Source organism: Orcinus orca, chromosome 8, assembly GCF_937001465.1.
Source record: "Orcinus orca chromosome 8, mOrcOrc1.1, whole genome shotgun sequence".
Lineage (NCBI taxonomy): Eukaryota > Metazoa > Chordata > Mammalia > Artiodactyla > Delphinidae > Orcinus > Orcinus orca.
The window spans coordinates 92,130,271-92,149,678 of NC_064566.1; the positions used below are offsets into that span (position 1 = coordinate 92,130,271).

The 19,408-nt window shown below is 39.7% G+C and overlaps 1 protein-coding gene across 6 annotated transcripts in view; it reads right to left on the bottom strand.

Annotated features, from left to right (window-relative positions):
* Positions 1-19,408, bottom strand: part of CADM1 (cell adhesion molecule 1) — a 334,723-nt gene that overhangs the window by 57,573 nt on the left and 257,742 nt on the right. For all 6 annotated transcript variants that reach the window (XM_004273374.3, XM_012534268.3, XM_012534267.3 and 3 more), the window contains exons 2-4: positions 9,869-10,015; positions 8,131-8,283; positions 1,376-1,513 (exon numbers count right to left, since the gene is read on the bottom strand). In XM_004273374.3, the coding sequence (XP_004273422.1) occupies positions 1,376-1,513; positions 8,131-8,283; positions 9,869-10,015 (438 nt within the window). The remainder of the gene's footprint in view (positions 1-1,375; positions 1,514-8,130; positions 8,284-9,868; positions 10,016-19,408) is intronic.

The window sequence follows — 19,408 nt, forward strand, 5'->3', positions numbered from 1 at the left end:
GAAATTCCTTCCTTCCAAAGCCACACCTAGGAAATAGGAGATTAAAACAGAGCAAGCTTTTTGAAACTTAAGCCATTATATATAGATTTTTCTGTTTCTAGATATAGATTTTTATATCCTCTTTCTAAAAGGACTTTCTTTTCTTCCTGGAACTATTTATTTATTTAACAAGCACATACAGAGCACTTACCTTGGCCCAGACACTAGCCCCATGCTTTACAAATATTCACTCATTTCATCTTCATAAGAATCACACAAGGTATGTAAATATTAATATCCCCATTTTAGAGGAAATTGAGGCACACAGCAAGCATTTCTGTCAAATGATCAGAGGAGTTCAGGCCCTGAGTCCTCTGTCCTGGGTACTACTTGCAAGGCAACCTTTTGCAAAGAAAGGAATCGGAATGCAGACATGAATGAGGAACTTAGGATAACTGGCAAAAAGAGAGTCAAAAATAGGGGCTAGGCTGTATCCTTCAGCCGATGCAGTGGCCAAGAGGGCAGATGTCCGAGGATCCAGGAATCAAATCTGGATGGCCCGGTACTGAGGGAGAGACAATAGGAGCAGGGTTAAAAAAGTTGCCTGTGCTGCCAGCACAAAGTCAGAAACGTTGCAGAAGAATAGGCTGCTGACATGGGCAACTGAATCACAGATTTCTCAAGAAGGGTGGTGCCTGCAAGTTCGCTATGAAGATAGATTCTCAGCTGCTTAGCACAAGCACCCTTGCAGGAAAGCCCATTGTCAAAACAACCAATAGTCCAATAGAGGTTAGAATGACTTGGTATTCACCATGGCCAAGACTGCTATACATTTTTTTTCAAGGTGTAACACAAGAATCTGGGGTCCTGACCCACCCTGGGTCACAGGGTAAAAGCAAGGAGAACTAAGGGTACAGACATGTCCAGCCTGAGCTCAGGGGATACCTCAGTGATTCTAACTGGTCTAGCGAGTTCTAGTTTACAGGTCTGGTTCTCTCTGAGCCTCTGAATAAACATCTAGCAGCACATATCACCATGAACCCTCAAACGACAGAATGAGGATATGAATTAGAACAGTAAAATGCCGTTATGCTTTGGGCTCAGACACACTTACTAACTGATTGCAAACCATATGTTAGGTTGGCCAAAAAGATCGTTCGGTTAAGAAATACATTGTTTGATAAAGTTCTTGGTGAAAATGAAAAATGTGTCTTTCATTTTTGCTTATAACAGAACGGACTTTTTGGCCAACCCAATATAAATGAGCATTTTTGTTCAGGGGTGTGTTTTTGTTCAGGGGTGTGTTTTGCATTTGTCTTTAACGTCCACAAAGATGTACTCCTGCTGGGATCGAGTGTGGACTGGCTTCCTCAGTACCAGGCAATTCGCATCTTACCTTTGAGCTCCTTGTTCCCTTTGAACCACCTGATGGTCGTGGCTGGTTTGCTGGCCATGGCAGTGCAGTTGACTTCAATCTCCTCACCTTCCACCGCAGTGTCTTTCTGGATATCGATCATCAGATTACGTGGTGGGACTACAAATTAAACATGTGTGCTTTTTAAACACAGAATCTATTTCTGGGCATATTCTTCTATTCATTAGAAACTAGGACCATTGCTCTCAAAAAAAGGAGATAACAATAGACATTCCTGATGGGAATTTAAAACAAACTGCCACTGGAGGAAACAGAAGAAAGACAAAGTCATTATCAAATAAAGCGAGTTACGTAAAATCCCTTACTTCAGAATTCGTCCTAAAGTTATCTGATAAAATGACCAGTCTTCCACTCCTAAGTTATCAGTGACCAAGTTATAAAAATATAGATACTAGATTTGCTATCAATCGGTCATTAGAAAATTGACCAGAAAGCAGATATAAAAGCAAGAGGAGTAAACACTATTGACATTATCCTCCTTACCTGGAAGTCTCTGAGAGGAATATTTGTCCTTAAACTCAACCCTTGGATTTCAATCTTCATATGAAAGATTCCAAAGTCAACCAGCAAAGATCAAAAACATGGAGTCCCGTAAAAGAATCACTCCCCATAAACATACACAGAAAAACTGTGCCTCAGAGCCACTTCCATTCAATTCAAAGTATTTATAGAGATCTAGAATATGATCTTGACCTCTGATGGATGGCGTAGTAATAAAATCCTTTAGCTATGAAGATGTAGTAATGTAGGAAATGCCAGTTAATTTGTAATGATTTTTCTATATTCTGAAATCTAAAGCTGCAAATTTTAGAAACCAAAGGTGGAAAAGACTATTGAGTGTAGGTTAGATTTCTACCTCAGAATTAAAACCACTCTTGTCTAAGCATATTAAACATATATGTAATAAAATGATTAGAATAAAATATTTGGGGGCTAAAATGCTGAATATCAAAGAGTAATGACGGTGGTTGATAAAGAAAGCATGTTATCTTTTCAGAAACTGAGTTGACAATGAAACCATATAAGTGCAACCTTATGTCAAGACTGAGCTTCTTGAAATAAAAATCAATAAGAATACTGAATTCAGCAGACTGAATCTAAAAATATATGTCCTGACCACCATGAATAAGCAAAGATGGTTCTAAGACTTATGATTAATAAGTTTCTCAACTCAGAAGAGAAACAAGAAATTAAATATGTATAAACATGCCATCCTGATGATCAAGTTGAATAATAAATCTCTGATACTGCTTCAATAAATTATGGGATTAAACCATGTATTTGAGATTTCCAACTGTTCTAGTCCAATGTGAAAATTCTACCCACAGGAAGACTTTTACACTGAATTGAAGCAGTTGAAAATTTCTATAGAGAATTATGGAAAAGGAAAAGGAAAATGATTTATTGTATATGTTTCTCAGCAAGATAGTTGGTAGGGGGAGTGTAACTATTGGAGCAAAATCACGTCTCTTCTTTGTTCCCTGTATCACAGGAAACTAACACAGTTGCTCAACTGGACGTGTTGCTAAAGTGATGTGGCCCCAATGAGTAGTTAAATATGGCAAAGAACTACCCTAGTTTACATTTTAAGAAAAAATAAGCATAAAGAGAGATAGTCTAACATCCAATTTGGAGTTGCACATCTGCCAACATTTTAAGAGACAGAAAGGCAGGTATAAAAGTAAATGGGATGATTTGGCTAGCTATTTCCTCAACGCAGTTTATCCTTCCTAGATGACAATCAGGTAGGTTAAAGATTTTCATTACATGTACCTAGATAGCTGATATGGGGTACACAGAGAGACTAGATGTTTACGCCCAACAAATACTACTAAATTCTGTGTGCCGTATAATAGGAATATTGAAAAAAATGCTTTTGTTAGAGCAAATGTCAGAGGAAAAGACTGTCCAAGCCTAAAGAAAATAAGATCTTGGTGAGCTATGGGGAACAGAAGAAGAGGCTTAGATAAAAAGGGAATAACTAAGGAGTAAAAGAGCTAGGAATGTCCTCCCAACAAATGTAGGGCTGAAAGTCAAACAGTATTAATTCTTTTCAAGGTCCAGGCAGAAATAAAAATGGAGTGATGAAAATAATTTCTGATATTGACACGTGCAATGATTTTCAATGAGAAATGTAATTGAGTAATGTAATTGATGGGATACTACTCAATTTAAGCAAACTTAAATTGAGACGGGATACTCACAGAAGGGTTCTCTTCGGATGAGAAAAAGAGGGCAAATAGCTAAAGGTAATGTGTAATACACAAAGCTCTCTTCCTTGGAAAACACTACAGGATGGGATAGAGCAGATTTCAGTATGCATGGATAACTTTGGGAGAAACACTTTGATGGTCATTCTGTGGTAACCTGGGAGTCTTCCTGATGGGAATAGATCCGGGAGCTGTTAAAAGGTTCCAGCAAATATCAATTGTCAGGTCTTGACGGCATTAAGGTTCAAACATAGTCTTTGTCAGACATTAGTTTTCTGTGTGTTCCTGGGTATCTTTCCTTCATCCTCTCCTTTCTCGTGTTGAGTCTGAAGATACTGGAGAGCTCTTTCTCCTCCTCACAGGCTTCTTCTAACCTCCACTAGCAATTCACCTTCAGTGGTACTTCTTTTTTTTTTTTTTTTTTTTAGTGGTACTTCTTAGTAGAGGAAGTACTTAATTCTCTCCATCAGATGGAGAAGGTCATAAGGATGATGGCGTGTTCTTGTCACATTATCAATAATGTCTGCTATTTCAAAGTAAGGAAATGGTGGGGCTTCCCTGGTGGCACAGTGGTTGAGAGTCCGCCTGTTGATGTGGGGGACACGGGTTCGTGCCCCGGTCTGGGAGGACCCCACATGCCGCGGAGTGGCTGGGCCTGTGAGCCATGGCCAGTGAGCCTGCGCGTCCGGAGCCTGTGCTCCACAACGGGAGAGGCCACAACAGTGAGAGGCCCACGTACCGCAAAAAAAAAAAAAAAAAAAGTAAGGAAATGGCAAGTGGTACGTATAAATTAGGCCAGAGGAAAATTTACCAATGTCTCTTAGATTTTGTTTGGGGGTTGAGAGTGTGAATGGCAGCAAATAGGTCCTTATCTAGATTACCTGTTGCTTGGTTTTATCCATGTTAATACCTCCTCTACTGCAGCAGATATAATCTACACTTCCCTAATCCTTCCCAGTGATTCCTGTACTAATGCTAGCTCCTCCTGGAGAGCTGACATCACCTGTAACTTGACAGCCAAGGTAGACATGTGGAAAACTTCAAAAGTGGTGGAAAATATGACCAGTGTAGAAAAATAAAGGACTTGTTTATTGTTGAGAAGAACATCCTGAGAAATGGCTGAATGACTTTTTCCAAGTCCATAAACAGTTTTCTCAAGACTGTGACCAGTATTACTGATCTTTACGAAGTTTAGAAGAAGAAAGAGTCAAATGTAGTAGGAGCTGTTTGGTTTACAAATATAAAATAAAATGTGAGTCATAATGGTTCACTGATATCAGTTATAAAGTTAACTTCTCTCAGATTTTTTTTTAAAGCAAGAAAGCTTTAGAAAATATAAATGAAGTGATTTAAGTCTATCTTTCTGAAAAAAGGGGGGGTAGGACAAGAAAATCTTAAAGTTTATTTTGGTCTATTCATTCTCCCGTTTTTCCCTTTAACTTCATAATGTCTACTCAAATACGAAAGCAGTTAGTAAGGTATCAAAATCCATTTATAAGAAAAAAATGAATTAGAACTGCTACTAACCAGAGAATACACTTATACGTGGTCCACTAAACAGACATAGTTAGTGAAAACTGCCTGCAGCCATTAATGAAAACAACCAAAGATATATCTAAGAAGGTGCATAGAGATGGAAACTTGAATAAAAGTCACGTAGAGGGAAATACTAGAAAATAGCAAAGAAATGTTGACGTTCTTCTTAGCTAACTTCACATCTATAAGAGTGCTAATTATAAACATTACGCCTACAACATTAAAAAAAATCAGCAATATCAAGATGAGTCACGTTAATTACAACAAAAGAGGAGACTTAAAGCTGATCGGTATGTGGAATCTCACTCTAAGACCCTTTAAAATAATTAGGTTCTCCTGCTCCTGGAATCTTGAGTGAACACTAATCTTAGAAGGACAGGACTGTAATAATATTAGCTACTATTATCAGTAACTATACTAATGTTAAAGCAGCATATTCTCTCTCTCACTCATCTCCTTTCATGAACAGTAGTAGGATCTGGAGAAAGAAACAAACTCATCACAAGTGGGAGAAGTGAATGAATATCCTAAAAGGCATCCAAAGGCATGCAAGATATCACAGGGGAGTTTTCAGTTTTTACATGGATAAGATAATAAACAGAATAGTAACTAACAAATACCCATCTCTATGTCTTATAATTATGCCGAAATTTTTGCTGAATGCTTCAAACAACTAATAAAGATGCATGCACTAAAATGAGCATCTTCATCCGATCAGGAAGTTTGACAGCTGTGTAAGTACATATGGGGTCCTTTTCAGAGAACCACAGATAGAAACGAAGATGATGCTAATAGATCATTCTTCATTCATTATGATACCTGAAAACTCTAAACCTTAGGAGGAAGCTTTGAATATATGAGTATCAGTGGAAACTGTCAGATTTTGGAATATGAAAGACTCAAGTGCCGATGACAATAATTTGACTCCGTCAAGGAATCCTAGAATAAATTCAGTGGAAGGAATATTAAATGAATGCATAATATCTGCAAAAAGAGCATTTACCAGCATTACTTTCAAGTATATTTAAGTTAATGTTTCTATACAATACAAGCAAGGAACCTATTATTTCTAGAATAATCAGACCTCCAAAAGGATTACAGGCATAATGCTTCTCAAAAGCCTAGTGCTGGGTGTATTCCGTCCAACTGGCCCAGTCTAGCGAGTCTGAGAACAAATGTACCAAACACTGAAAACTGACAGGCAGTAACTGCTCGTCAAAGACCAGATACACTCCTGCAAACAAAAGATGAGCATCTTCAGGGAGAAAATCTTGAAACAGCAGCCTTCAGGATTTTGTTGAAAACAACCTAGACTAGAAGACCCAGAGGTTCTGAGGCAGAAGAGTAAGGTCTGTTTCGAAGTCTAAGATTCTTGATTCTCACCATGTGCTTTGTAAGCTGGGCAAGACGACTAACCTCTATTATTATCATCTCTTTCTTTGAAATAAAGACATCCATACTTAAAGGTATATGTAGCGAAACATTGAAAATGCAAAATGCCGTTAAGTACATTCCATCTAATTGCCGTCACTTTTGTGGACACACCATAAACAATGGTGGGTCAATGGGAAGATGGCCTATTTGAAGTTTATGCAGCTGACGACTTACTCCAACAAGCAAACAGTGCTTCAAAGACCTCTCCAGAAAACCTTCGGTACATCTGCCAAATTCCAAAACGTTCATCCTAGCCAAACCTTCCACACTTACTATTTCTGCAGATCTAATAGGGATCAAAGGCGCAATTAGAGATAAACACGTACACATCACCAAACACAGACCACAGCAGAAGCAACATGGCCAGACATGAAACCTGACTGTCTAAAATCAGTGTTCCTCTTATCAATAACATATATGTCAGCATTAGGGATATGTTTTTAGTTTAATGAATTAAAAAAATGTTCCCTATTACAGCTATGTTTAAATAAAGTAATGAGGCAGCAGATCAATACATACACCCATGAATACATATATGTTCACACACACTAAGCAAAAACATCCTTCATATTTATCTTTCCCCTTTAATCTTCATATCGTTACACTGAAAAGCTGCAGTCTGCCGCCTCAGATAGGCTTTGACTCATCATCTTTCCGAAGGTATAAATCAGAGATCTTGCCTCATGCTATAGTGTAGGTCCTTGAAAACTCAGTTTCAAAAATCCAAATTGGCTGGTGTTAGGCACTGTAGTATATGTTTGTCTAAAAGGTGACTAGTTCAGACTACCTTCACCACAGGAGTATCTGCTGACTCTATCAAAACATACACATGGAAACCTGGCTACCGGGATTCTGCTGAAAGTCGCACTCTAGCCATCATTCGTGAAGACACTTAACCCGCTAGAGGTAGGGGTGTACTCAGCAGCCGATCCACGGTCCACGCTTATTATCAGCCTTCTCTCCCTAGAAGCTCTTCATTCTTTTACATCTAATGGTTGCAATTTGTGGCAAAGTATGCGTTCATGGGGTATGATTTTTACAGCATAATCTTGAGTGGGAGCAATAAATGAGGCAATAAGTCAAGCTGAAGAAAAGGAGATCAACAGTATTAAACGAGATGTAACTCAGAAGGAAAAAATCAAGTGGCTTTCATATCAGAGCTCTGCCACAGGGTGCAGATGTGGTAGCCTGTATCCCCCTCTACTGCACAGAAGGGGGGAAAGAAAAGTCCTGGTAGGTAGAAGCAACGACATTACACGTGGTGAGTGATTCATTTGAGGGCTCTAAATTCTCTTGATCTTTGCTTCTGAAGCGTGAGGGTTGAAACCCAAGAGCAGGGGAAATCTAGAGAGCCTGCTGATTGCCATTCCTTAGAGTGTTTGGTAAAATAGGCTATTTTTAAAATTCAGCAAGATGGGCGCTGAGTCTTCCTAAAACAGTAAAATTTACCGTTAACCTTTTCCTAGCTGCTGGAAGCCATCTGGCAGTAAGTACCACCCCCTCGTTTCCCAGGACAAGCCCTGGTGCATTGCTTACCCAGGACTGTGATCGTGGTGTAACTTTCCTGAGGGGGGTCAGTGTAGAGCTGGCAAAAATATCTTCCTTCGTCAGAAATTGAGACATTTGTCAACGACACTTTGAGTTCACTGCTTGAAAAATTCAGCAGCTGGAACCTGCTGTCCTTCAAAGCTGGAAAACAAAACACAGAGTTAGCGTTGTGGGAAAGACGACAGTCTATTTGCCTTCCCGAGGGGAGGCAAAAGGCAGGTGACTAGAAAGGCAGCTACAGAGCAGACACACGGATTAAGTCTTTCTGCACCTGGTGGGTACTTCTTTGTGCTTCTTGAGTTCCTAGTTAGGGCTTCTGCAATAACTGTTTGTAGACACATATATATATATCCCTGCCCAAAAAGGAAACTCACACACATGGGTGTGTGTGTCTGTGTACACACGCATATCCCTTGCTGTCAGTTTTGAGCACTTATTCATAAATTGTTTCGGATCGTCTATCGGAGACAGGCAGAATGAGAACAGGAGGAAAGGGCAGGCAATGAGCCCCCTTTGGCACTGAAATTTCAGGGAGTAGAACCTACAGGCTTTTAAATTGTCTCTAAGAATCTGAGGCCTTAAAAGAAATAGAGGTTCTAATATTATGAGAGAAAATTTTAAAAAAGCATTATTAGTAATTGCAAAAGCAAAATGAAATCATCCAAAAAAAAAAACTTTATAGCAAAACAATCCAATTTAACTCTGATGCATCTTTCTGTTTCATGTGGTTTGAGGTGGCACTGCCAAAAGTCCATGGCCTGGGGCCTACAGGGGCCTTAAGACCTGACCCCATTTTCTAACTGCATTCAGCTCCACGGGGATGAAACTGATTAGGCATAAAGTAGGAAGTCAGAGTCATCCCAAAAGTAATGTATGCGGGCTTTTTATTGATGTCTAATATTCACTTTTAAAATCCTTATATTAATTTGGCAAAGGCTAGATCAGTATATACTAATGACAAAAATTCATTCTAACAATGAGAAGCTGGCTTCTCTCCTTCTACCCTCCATAGTCCTCTTAATGTTCCTTATGTTCATAACACTTTCCACAGGTCATGAATGTTCTGAGGTGTTGGGGAGAATGGGGACAAGTGGGCAGGAGGCGACATGCCTGACACCTACTTTGGTTAGGCACCAATGCTCTCAAATCGCAATTTTTCGAAAGACCTGATTCTTGCTCTTGCCAACCCCTGACACCCATCTGAACCATTGCTATGATATACAATTAAGTTTCGATTACTGGCTTTTGTGATCTTATATTTGGAAGGATTTCAGCACATGGGCACCTCCACCTACCACAGGCTATGATGACAGGAGATTTGGTTTTGTCTTTATAGGCACAGATTGCCTAGGAAACTTCAGTCTTCAAACCAAACAGATTACCTTTGAGAATGCTATATTTTCCTTGCTTTACCCTATTTGAGTTGTTTGTGTCAGCTAAGTATTTGGGACTCAACGGCAATTCACCTTGAATTACTACAATCAATTCCTATTGCAAAGGAAGACTGCCTTACTTTTAAAAAAGGACCATTCAAGGTTTCTATTAAGTAGGAAGATTATGATTGCATGTCTCTTCTTTCCTCTGAAGAACTGATTAAACTTTAAGCATCTAACATTAAATTTAAAAAAAGAAAAAAAGAAAAAAAAGGAGGCCTTGGCAATCTCTTTATCAAGACAACGTGTAGGAAAAACAGTTGCCATCTAACGCTATAGAGAAGGAAACTTACGCCGGAAGTCCCTGAAATAAATGGTCTGTCTGTTGGGATTCAGTAGTTGGATAACAGAGTCGTCACTCTTGTTGACCTGGCAGCTGATGGTTGCAACTTCTCCCTCGATCACTGTCACATCTTTCGTAAACAAATTCTGTCCATCACCTTTAGAAAAAGGAGAAAAAAATTCCATCAATTAAAATTTGGTTAATAGGATCAATTAAAATGAGAAACAAGAAGTGAATTAGAAAGAAACAAGAAGTGAATTAGAAAATAGACACGATGGGAATTCCCTGAAGGTCCAGTGGTTAGGACTCCGAGCTTTCACTGCCAAGGGAGCGGGTTCACGCCCTGGTCGGGGAACTAACATCTCACAAGCTGCGCGGCCAAAAAAGAAAATAGACAGGAGGAGCCATATTTGGTAAGGCTCACACACCTCTCTCCAATAGTCCACAACACAAGTCTGTTAAGCTGAGCTAGATCTAGGGGCAAAATACAACTAAGCCTGGAATCAACGTGCTGTCAGAAGTTGTGATGTCCATGCTCCAGCCTCCAGTGTTTTTACTAGCCAAGTAGTACGCTGGAGAGGTATGGAAAGGTAAGAGTATTGGCTGTCATGAGGAACAGCAGCTCCCACAAACGGAGTAGGGGAAATATATATACATCAGCCTTCCTCATCTGCGGGTTCGGCATCCGCAGATTCAACCAACCACAGATCGAAAATACTAAAAAAAAAAAAAAAATTCCAGAATGTTCCCCAAAGCAAAACTTGAATTTGCACGACAGCAACTATTTACATAGTGCTTACATTGTTTTTACCACTATTTACATAACATTTACATTGTATTGGGTATTATAAGTAATCTAGAGATGACTTAAAGTATACATTTTTTTTTTTTTTTTTGGGTACTCGGGCCTCTCACTGTCGTGGCCTCTCCCGTTGTGGAGCACAGGCTCCGGACGCGCAGGCTCAGCGGCTGTGGCTCACGGGCCCAGCTGCTCCACGGCATGTGGGATCTTCCCGGACCGGGACATGAACCCATGCCCCCTGCATCGGCAGGCGGACTCTCAACCACTGTGCCACCAGGGAAGCCCTAAAGTATGCCTTTTATAGAAAGGACTTGAGGATCCTGAGGTTTTTGGTGTCCGTGGGGGTCCTGGAACCAATCCCCCATGGATACTAAGGAATGACTGTACTGAACCTCAGCTCAAATGCCCTTGAGCTATTTGGTCACCTCACAGAAAACTCAAGGGGTCACTTAATAGAAGTAGGTGGGAGGGCTCAGTAAACAATCTCACCTTGTTAGTGGATGTCAAGATTCCCAAAGTATAGGCAGTTCCGTTATTTATTGCGTAGGGGTGGGGACCTGACTATGACCCTTTGGAAACTCAGTAAAATCCTGGGAAGCCTTACAGTTCACTTTATTACTCTGTTCTCAGAAACTACATCTTCATGTAGTTTCAGGACTGCTCCAGGCAGTCCTGAACCACGCCCCTTCTACAGACTACCCCCTTCCAGCCATTTAGAAAATCTCTTACAGAACATGTCAAAAAGTCTAGGCTTTCAGATCCACTGATATCTGGATTATCTCCAGATCTGCTCTACTTTGTTACTTCTAGGATAAGTGACAGTAGCCAGGGCCTCTCATAAATGTCCTAAACGATCCACAGCACAGGTAGGAGGAGAGGAGACTTCAAAAGCAAAAGATGAAATAATTGTTGAATGTCCAATTCCGCACCAGGCATAGCAGGGGATTTAGTAGTATAAGACATTGTCCTAGCCTCTAAGAAGCTGCAATATTGGTGAAAACTGATCCCTAATTCCCACTTACAGAACAAAAAGTATAATATAGGCAATAGGTACAATGGTCAATCAGGGAGGGGACAAGAGACATTGCTTTTTAGCTGTAAGATTTTAGGCAAACTATTTAAAGTCCCTGAGACAATGTCTCATCTGTAAAGTGGGGATAGTAATTAAAAGCTATCTCACAGAGCTGTTGGGAGGATTAAGAAAGATAATCAGGGACTTCCCTGGTGGCACAGTGGTTAAGAATCCACCTGCCAATGAAGGGGACACGAGTTCGAACCCTGGATCTGGAAAGATCCCACATGCTGCAGAGCAACTAAGCCCGTGCGCCACAACTACTGAGCCTGCGCTCTAGAGCCCGTGCTCCACAGCGAAGAGCAGCCCCCGCTCACAACTAGAGAAAGCTCGCGCGTAGCAACCAAGACCCAACGCAGCCAAAAATAAATACATAAACAAACAAATTTAAAGAAAAAAAAAGAAAGATAATCAGTGTAAAGCATTTAGCACTGTGGCTATCTTTCGTAAAACTGAATAAATGGTAGCTGCTATCATCATCACCACCATCACTTCTCTAGATGTCAAATCCCAACTAAGCAACTGTACGTGTTGCCAGCAGTGTGGTTACAAGAATGAAAGCTCACGGTCCCTGCTCTCAAGGAGCTCTCTATGTAATTATATATCAACTCGGGGTGGCTTATTCACTCTCTAAAAAAAAACCTGTCACATTAAGAAACAAAGGTCAAAGATAAGTACTATTCTAAAAAAAAAAAATGAGACCGCATAAATAGAGACGCAATTTGAGTAAATGGAGGATTTCCACCTGCTCTCATATTTCTGCTGAAGGATCCTTTCTTGGCAGGACACAGTTGGGAAGTGTGAGAAGGGACGTCTAAGATGGCTTTAAGCCAAATCCACCTAGAAATAGACCAGCCTATGGGAGAGGATTAGAAAAGAGGCAACTAGAGGGATAAGGAAAAAATTATTAGAGGCACAGATAAACAAAAATTCTTGAAGCTTGAGGAGCAGAGCAAAAGCAAACCCAACCTTGAGACCTCTGATCCAGGGAAGTAACCTGGGTGTGAGAACGAGGCCCACAGGGCTTGTAGCAAGTGTAAAGGTAAATCTTCCCTAGCTTGATCCAGCAGTGAAAGCTTAGTGGGCTGAAGAGTGTTAGAGAATAATATCAAAGAGGAAGAGTGATCAGAGGAGACGAAGTCATGCTTATTTTTTCCTCAGTGGGTCACCGTGACAAACACAGAATTCAGAACCAAGCTGGGGGGAGCAGTTTATTCTCAGATCTGAGACTAAAACAAGGGAAAGGGAATTCCTGCCAATTGAGCAAGCTTTTCAAGGTGGTTTTGCTGGCCCTGGCGGGGAGGTCTGTACAGAAAGGACAATACCCCATTTCCTCAGGGTAACCCAACCTAGTAAGGAAACATTAAACTGCATGATTCAAATGCTATTCCGTCTCGAAACATGGGACTTGCCTTGAGGAGGTGAGACTATCAAACCAGTCTACCGGATTATGGAGGAGATTTCTTCTACCTAAAGGAAGTTTATTAGCAACACAAATAAGAATCTTCAGCTTATAAAAGGAACACATGGAAAGGCTACCCAGTGAAAGGCCTTAATCCCTTTGGCCTTATAGATCCTGACTACCATCTTGCAGATGCTGGGACTTAAAGACAAGTGCAATTCAATTAAGCTCTAATAGAATAGTTACTGTGGAAATAACCATCCACTCTAATTTTAGTCTTTACTCAGAACCCTAGTGTATTCTGTCTATATTCATATTAAGGCTATAAAACATTTGCAAAGGAGACAGGAGCAGAGGAGTTGACTGTGGTTTTGTATTTAAAGCAAGGAAAGTAATAAAACAGAGCCAGAGGGATTTTTTGTTTGTACGTTTCTTAAAAAGTCTAAGCATTCTTATTTATTACTTATAATTAAATAATATAAGACCAGATCCCTTTAATGTGTCATTACTGAGTAAATCATTCAGGTAAAACTTTTGCCATCTGCAAATGTTTGCCCTTGCTGTGCTCTGGCACATAACAGGCTCTGCAAATCCACGGTGGTATCATCATCACTACTGTATTATTTTTTGAAATTGCTAAGGCCAACCTAAAATCCACTGTCTCAGAAAAGGACAATACGTAGCTATGTTAACATGGTTACAATACAAATGCTAAAAAATTATAAGTGTTGCAAGATATCAAAGTGCCTAGACCGATGGTGGTGGCCCAAGGATGTCACTCTGTAAAAGTCACCAATAAATTATATGGGTCAGCTGGACAGTAGTTATATTACACAGAGCTCCATGCTTGGAGCGTCATAAGATGGCTGCAATGGAATAATAATGACCTATTTAGTTGAGGCAAAGGAAGCGAATGACAGTGATGAAAATATGATATGTATGTCAGTACTCCTAACCGCCTGAAGCCTTTATGTAAAAATAATTTCTGCTCACGTCCGCAACTATTTCTTCCAAACAGAAGGGTGCACTATGACTTGATAAATTTCCCCTTGAAACATATATCATGACAATTAGGTTGTTACAAAACACAATTTGATGTGTAGCAGAAGGCTACAAACAGGTAACTTTGGTGCCTTTCTTAAATAATCCATTTAAAAAACTTCCGATTTTCTAAAATTCAATTAGCAGATATACCGTCAGGGCAGAAATAGCACACGTTCTGGGCAAAAGAAATCAAGTAGGTACAATATACTGTAGCCATTAAATAAGGCTGTTATCAGCAAGGTAATTTATTTTAAGGGTGGAACAACGTCTGACACGTATAGACATTTTTGACTGCTAGTTGGTATATGTGGGTGAGGTTTAAGAGACGGAATCAAACTGGCTTTTAATTTATACCAGCAACTGTATTCCCTATAACTTCCCTATCTGACCCACAAATTCTAAAAATAAAACTCTGGCATTAGAGAGGCCCATTCTCTCGCAAGCAGGTCTCCCAAAGTACTCTAGAAGTTGCCAGGACATTCATTACAAGGAAGAAAAAGCATATTACCTAAAGCAAAAAAAAAAAAAAAAAAAGATAAAATTTATTTTGATGATCAGTAAAGACCATTTCAGCTGAGCTGGTTAGGGCTGGAGTGGGCTTGGGAATGCAGTGGACTCAGAAATCCCCCATTAATTCAATCATCAGTTGACTTAACCCATGGATTCTTTCCTGAAACCTCATTTTGTTATAAACACTATGTAAATGCATTACACAGAACACTAAGCCTGGGTTGGAATCTATTTGACCAACAAGAGAACTGCCTGAAGGCCGGGGTGATGGGGCAAATCTTCGAGCAAGAAGCTGAAATGAGAAATAGCATTCTCAGGCACCGGGACTGGGAGAAGGGAACGTACGTTGCTCTGACGCTAGGCGTTGTGTTAGTGGCTTTGCACGCTTTTCCTTCTCAAACTCCTGGAGTTTTCAATGTCTCCACTTTAAAGATTAAGAACCTGAGACACGGAGAAATTGAAATAAGCTGCCTAATGGAATTCAGCTAAGTGGCCGAGCTGGTGTTTGAACCCAGTTACGTCAGATTCTCCAGCCCATACAGTTTGTACTTTTTAACCAGCCAACCTCAAGATTTGTTGCCAAGGATCTACTGGCTCTGCCTTGGAAATTTTACTTGTTTTTAAAGAGGGTGATTTCCCTATGAGCAACTTCTGAATTTTTTTTATTTCCATAATTTATCCAGAACACAATTACACACTTCAAGATGAGAGAGAAACTGTCCTGAATGTAAAACACCTTGTTTACTACTGCTTCCTTCTTTTAGCACTCAGCACACTGCCCCTGGAGAATGCCTTTATTACCAGTGCACGGCCAGCGTTTGCCAGCACCGAGGGCTCTGGCCCCCGCTGCCTGGCTGTTAATAAATAAAGCACTTCATTTACACCGGGGAAGTCTCTCCAGTCAAGTCTATAATAAAAGGGCAAGTCACAGTTGGAACAGAATTCGGTTTATACTATGGCAACTATGTAAACTCTTCCTGACTCGAGGAGCACCAATGACTTTACTGGGAAGACAGCTTGACCAGAGAAAGAGCAAATAAGGTCCCCTGTTCTACTCTTTCAGTTGCAAAATCGTATTAGGGGAACCTTTCTTTTTAATCCTCTGCTGTGTGGAAGACTGAACCTAACATGAAATCAGCATAGTCAGGTTGTCTAAATAGGCAAAAGTCCAACCAACAATACAGGCTGTCCAAAAAAACCCAACCAAACCAACAAAAAAATCATCCTGCCAATGATCAACGCAGCCATTAAAAAAGCCACCAGAGTTATCGAAATTTTACACTAATGAAAGCTTTGGGGTTATTAATTCTTCCCCTCCAAATGGTACCTAAGTTGAGACTTTCTAAAGAGGCAAAAAACTTGCATGTTTTTGAAACACTTATTTCTTATTGGTATGTGAGCCCTGTGTCTTAAAGCTTCAAATGGCTTTTCCCCCATTCTCATTTCTGTTGGATCCCATTTTTACAACCATATCAGTTACGTGCCCAACTTGAAAGAAAAACCCCTTACCCCAACCCAAATACAACCATCACCAACAGAGGCTCTGCAATTCCTGCTAACGTTTCTGAGAGCTAGCCTTAGAACTGAGTACATTTCAGGAAAAGAAAAAAAAAAAGATTCTGCTGAAACCCAGAGGGAGAAATCTTTCTAACTGCACATGTTCCTCCAAGTCAACGTAAACACAGCGTTCACTATAAATCATTAACAAAGCCATTAAGATGTGATTTCTATCTAAGCAATTATTGTCAGCATATTTCGTACACTTCCTTTAAAAGACTCAATCCTATCTTTCAATTCATTAAACTGTTCCTTGCATTTACAGAGTTTTATATCAAATCAGAAACCTATTTGAATTAATAAGAATTACAGTAAAAGTAATTTGAAAATAAATTATTTGAAGTTAAAGCCACAAAAGCTTTTGATGAAAGAATTTAGACCCCTTTAAATATTACAGTAACATTTTCAGTCATCCAATGTGCAAATAAAAGACAGTGAGAACCTGTGTCGAAAACGATGGGTCCAGGACTTCCCTGGCAGTCCAGTGGTTAAGACTCCACGCTTCCACCGCAGGGGACGCAGATTCCATCCCTGGTCGGGGAACTGAGGTCCCACATGCCACGAGGCGCGGCCAAAAAAAAAAAAAAAAAACCGAAACAGAAAATGATGGGTCTATCAACCGTGGATTAAGGTTAAGGGTGAGCCCTCTTCAACATAAATACAATTCTTTATTTCGAAGAGAGACAATCCTTCAACCTTTGTGAATACTAGAATATTTATTTAAAATCAAAAACATTCAATCTGTCTGCTGTTTACAAAGCTACTCTCAACCTTTTTATCCTCATCCATGTTTTGCTATCCCAGACAGTAAAGTCGAATTTGTTGACTGCTCCAAGGACTGTCTACTCAATGGTCAAAATAAGTATGAATGCGAACCATACAGTTCACAAGCTCAGAGTTAAAATAAGATAAACCAACTCAACAGATAACTGAGTGGGCAAGAGTACGTGGCACGGACCAAAGCATTTCCTCTGTGTCACCTTCTTTTTCATAGAAGCCTTGTGGAAACCAAGGCCAACAGAACTAAAAGGAACCTCCAGATCAACTCTCTCATTTTATAGATAAAGACAGTGAGGCCCAGGGAGGAGATATGTAAGTAAGATCACATGGCAAGTATGAGGGCCCATCTCCTGATGGCTCATCAAGGTATTTCTATTCTTGGTTATTTCTAAATAACATTTATTGATTTGCTTCTAATTTCAAAAGCAAGAGATGCTCAAGGTTTGTTTGTTTATTTATTTATTAAAAGCTTTGTTTCAAGTGTAGTATTCATAACACTTTATCCTATGGCATGGAGATGGTCAGGATCTCCTAAGAATCTCCTGTTATATAATTACTGCTGTATCACTTGAGCTTACGGAAGGAAAAAAAAATATTGAATTTAATCTAATCTCCTTTTATAATCAGTAAAAAGGTGAGGCAAATTTTTGAACGGCAAGTTAAAGAGTAATCTTCCCTCACTGCTGGTTTTTCTTCAGTTAAAATTGTTGATTTCCCCTGAATACAAAACAAAAAAATATCATCTGACACAACATTAAGCAATTCATGAATATTCTGTATACACATTCTTGTTTAGTTGACTAATGGCAAATTAACGTTCTCTATTTTGGCTTAAACACATACTATAGGTATGTTTGATTAGCACTGAATTCCAAAAGCTGATTATTATGCATGCTTTGATTATGTAATTACATAATAGAGTATAATGGCTCCTTTGGAGTCATTATGATCTATATTGCAAATATGTTTCAGTTTTGCTATAGTTTAAAAACGTTGAGATGAGAGCTCATAACAAGGCTCCACTTTTCAGTCTTACCAGCTAAATGGGCATTTCCCCATTCATCCCAACATCTCCTTGACACCAATTAAGGCCTATTGTGTCAAGCTGCATACACTTTTGAGAAGTTCCCTTTGTTTTCTCAGCATTCAAAAAAGGACATTGATTTTAAAAGCTGTATGATGCAAAAGGCCTGGTTTCAAAAAAAAAAACAAAAAACACAAGGCTGAAATTCCATCCTTCATCCATCCTTTGAAAGGTCTGCAAGGAATCACATCTAGTTCATTAATCACTGTTCAGACAACCACAAGGGGGTTAAAGATGGAATTTCACCTTTAACTGGAAAATGCACACGAAGGAAGGACAGCCAAGAATACTGATGCTCATAGTGGTGACTTGCCACAATGCGTTCAGCCACACCAACTTACACAAAGGTCCAGTTCTGCAAATCTCATGTCTTGCAATATCCCTTTTAGAAGGGGTAGCTCTGAAAGAGCACGGCCAGATTTTGCCTTCAGAGCTCCCAAACCCAGGTTTTGATGGATCTAAGGCTAACAAAATCGACCTAGTGAATAGATGTTGATAATTCCACCATCACCTTACAAATTGGAAAGTTCAGGATTTAAAACAGGACAAAAGTTATTGCAAAGGACCATGTCAAGATTCTCTTGTCCCCATGAAATCCTTTAATCTTGTGCTATTTCATTTGTAAGAAGAGCTGTTTCTGCTTTTCTCTTCCAAGAGAATGAGCTCTTATACCATGCCAAACCAAAGGTGACCCGGGCCTTAACTTTAAAGACGAATAAGCGTCAAGCTGTTTTTACCTTTGGGTCTATTGGTTTTCAGCATTAAGGCTGAAGAACCGCGGTCAAGCAGTTCAACTGTATTGACTGTTGGTCAATACAGTCCGACTGGTATTTACATATAGGATGAGAATCTCTTTTGTGAAAGGAAACATTGATTAGATGTGTGAAAACTCTTTTCCAGGAATACTGTGACAAAAGAAAGTAGTTACAGCAGCTGCGCCTATGCTATTTCAGTTTTAACCATCGCATTAGAAGCCTTCCTCTTAAAAGACTGAGCTCAATAGGACTTTTTAATCAGAGCCCACAGCACCAAGAGGGCCAAGCAATTATGATGCTTATGATCTGAGCTGCCTGACCCCATAAAGCGCAGAGGTTCAATGCCCTCTATAGAATGTTTGTGGGGAGTGATACCCGTCCACTAAACATGAAGATCTGAATTAGCTTTTCCATTAAAATCCACTTATCCAAGAAGCGAAGGCAATCAAAGAAAGAGGAATATAAGAATAAACCATAAAAGAGAATAATAATCACTGAATCCTTTTGCTCTTCACAATGAAATGTGAAAATCCCAGACTTTCTT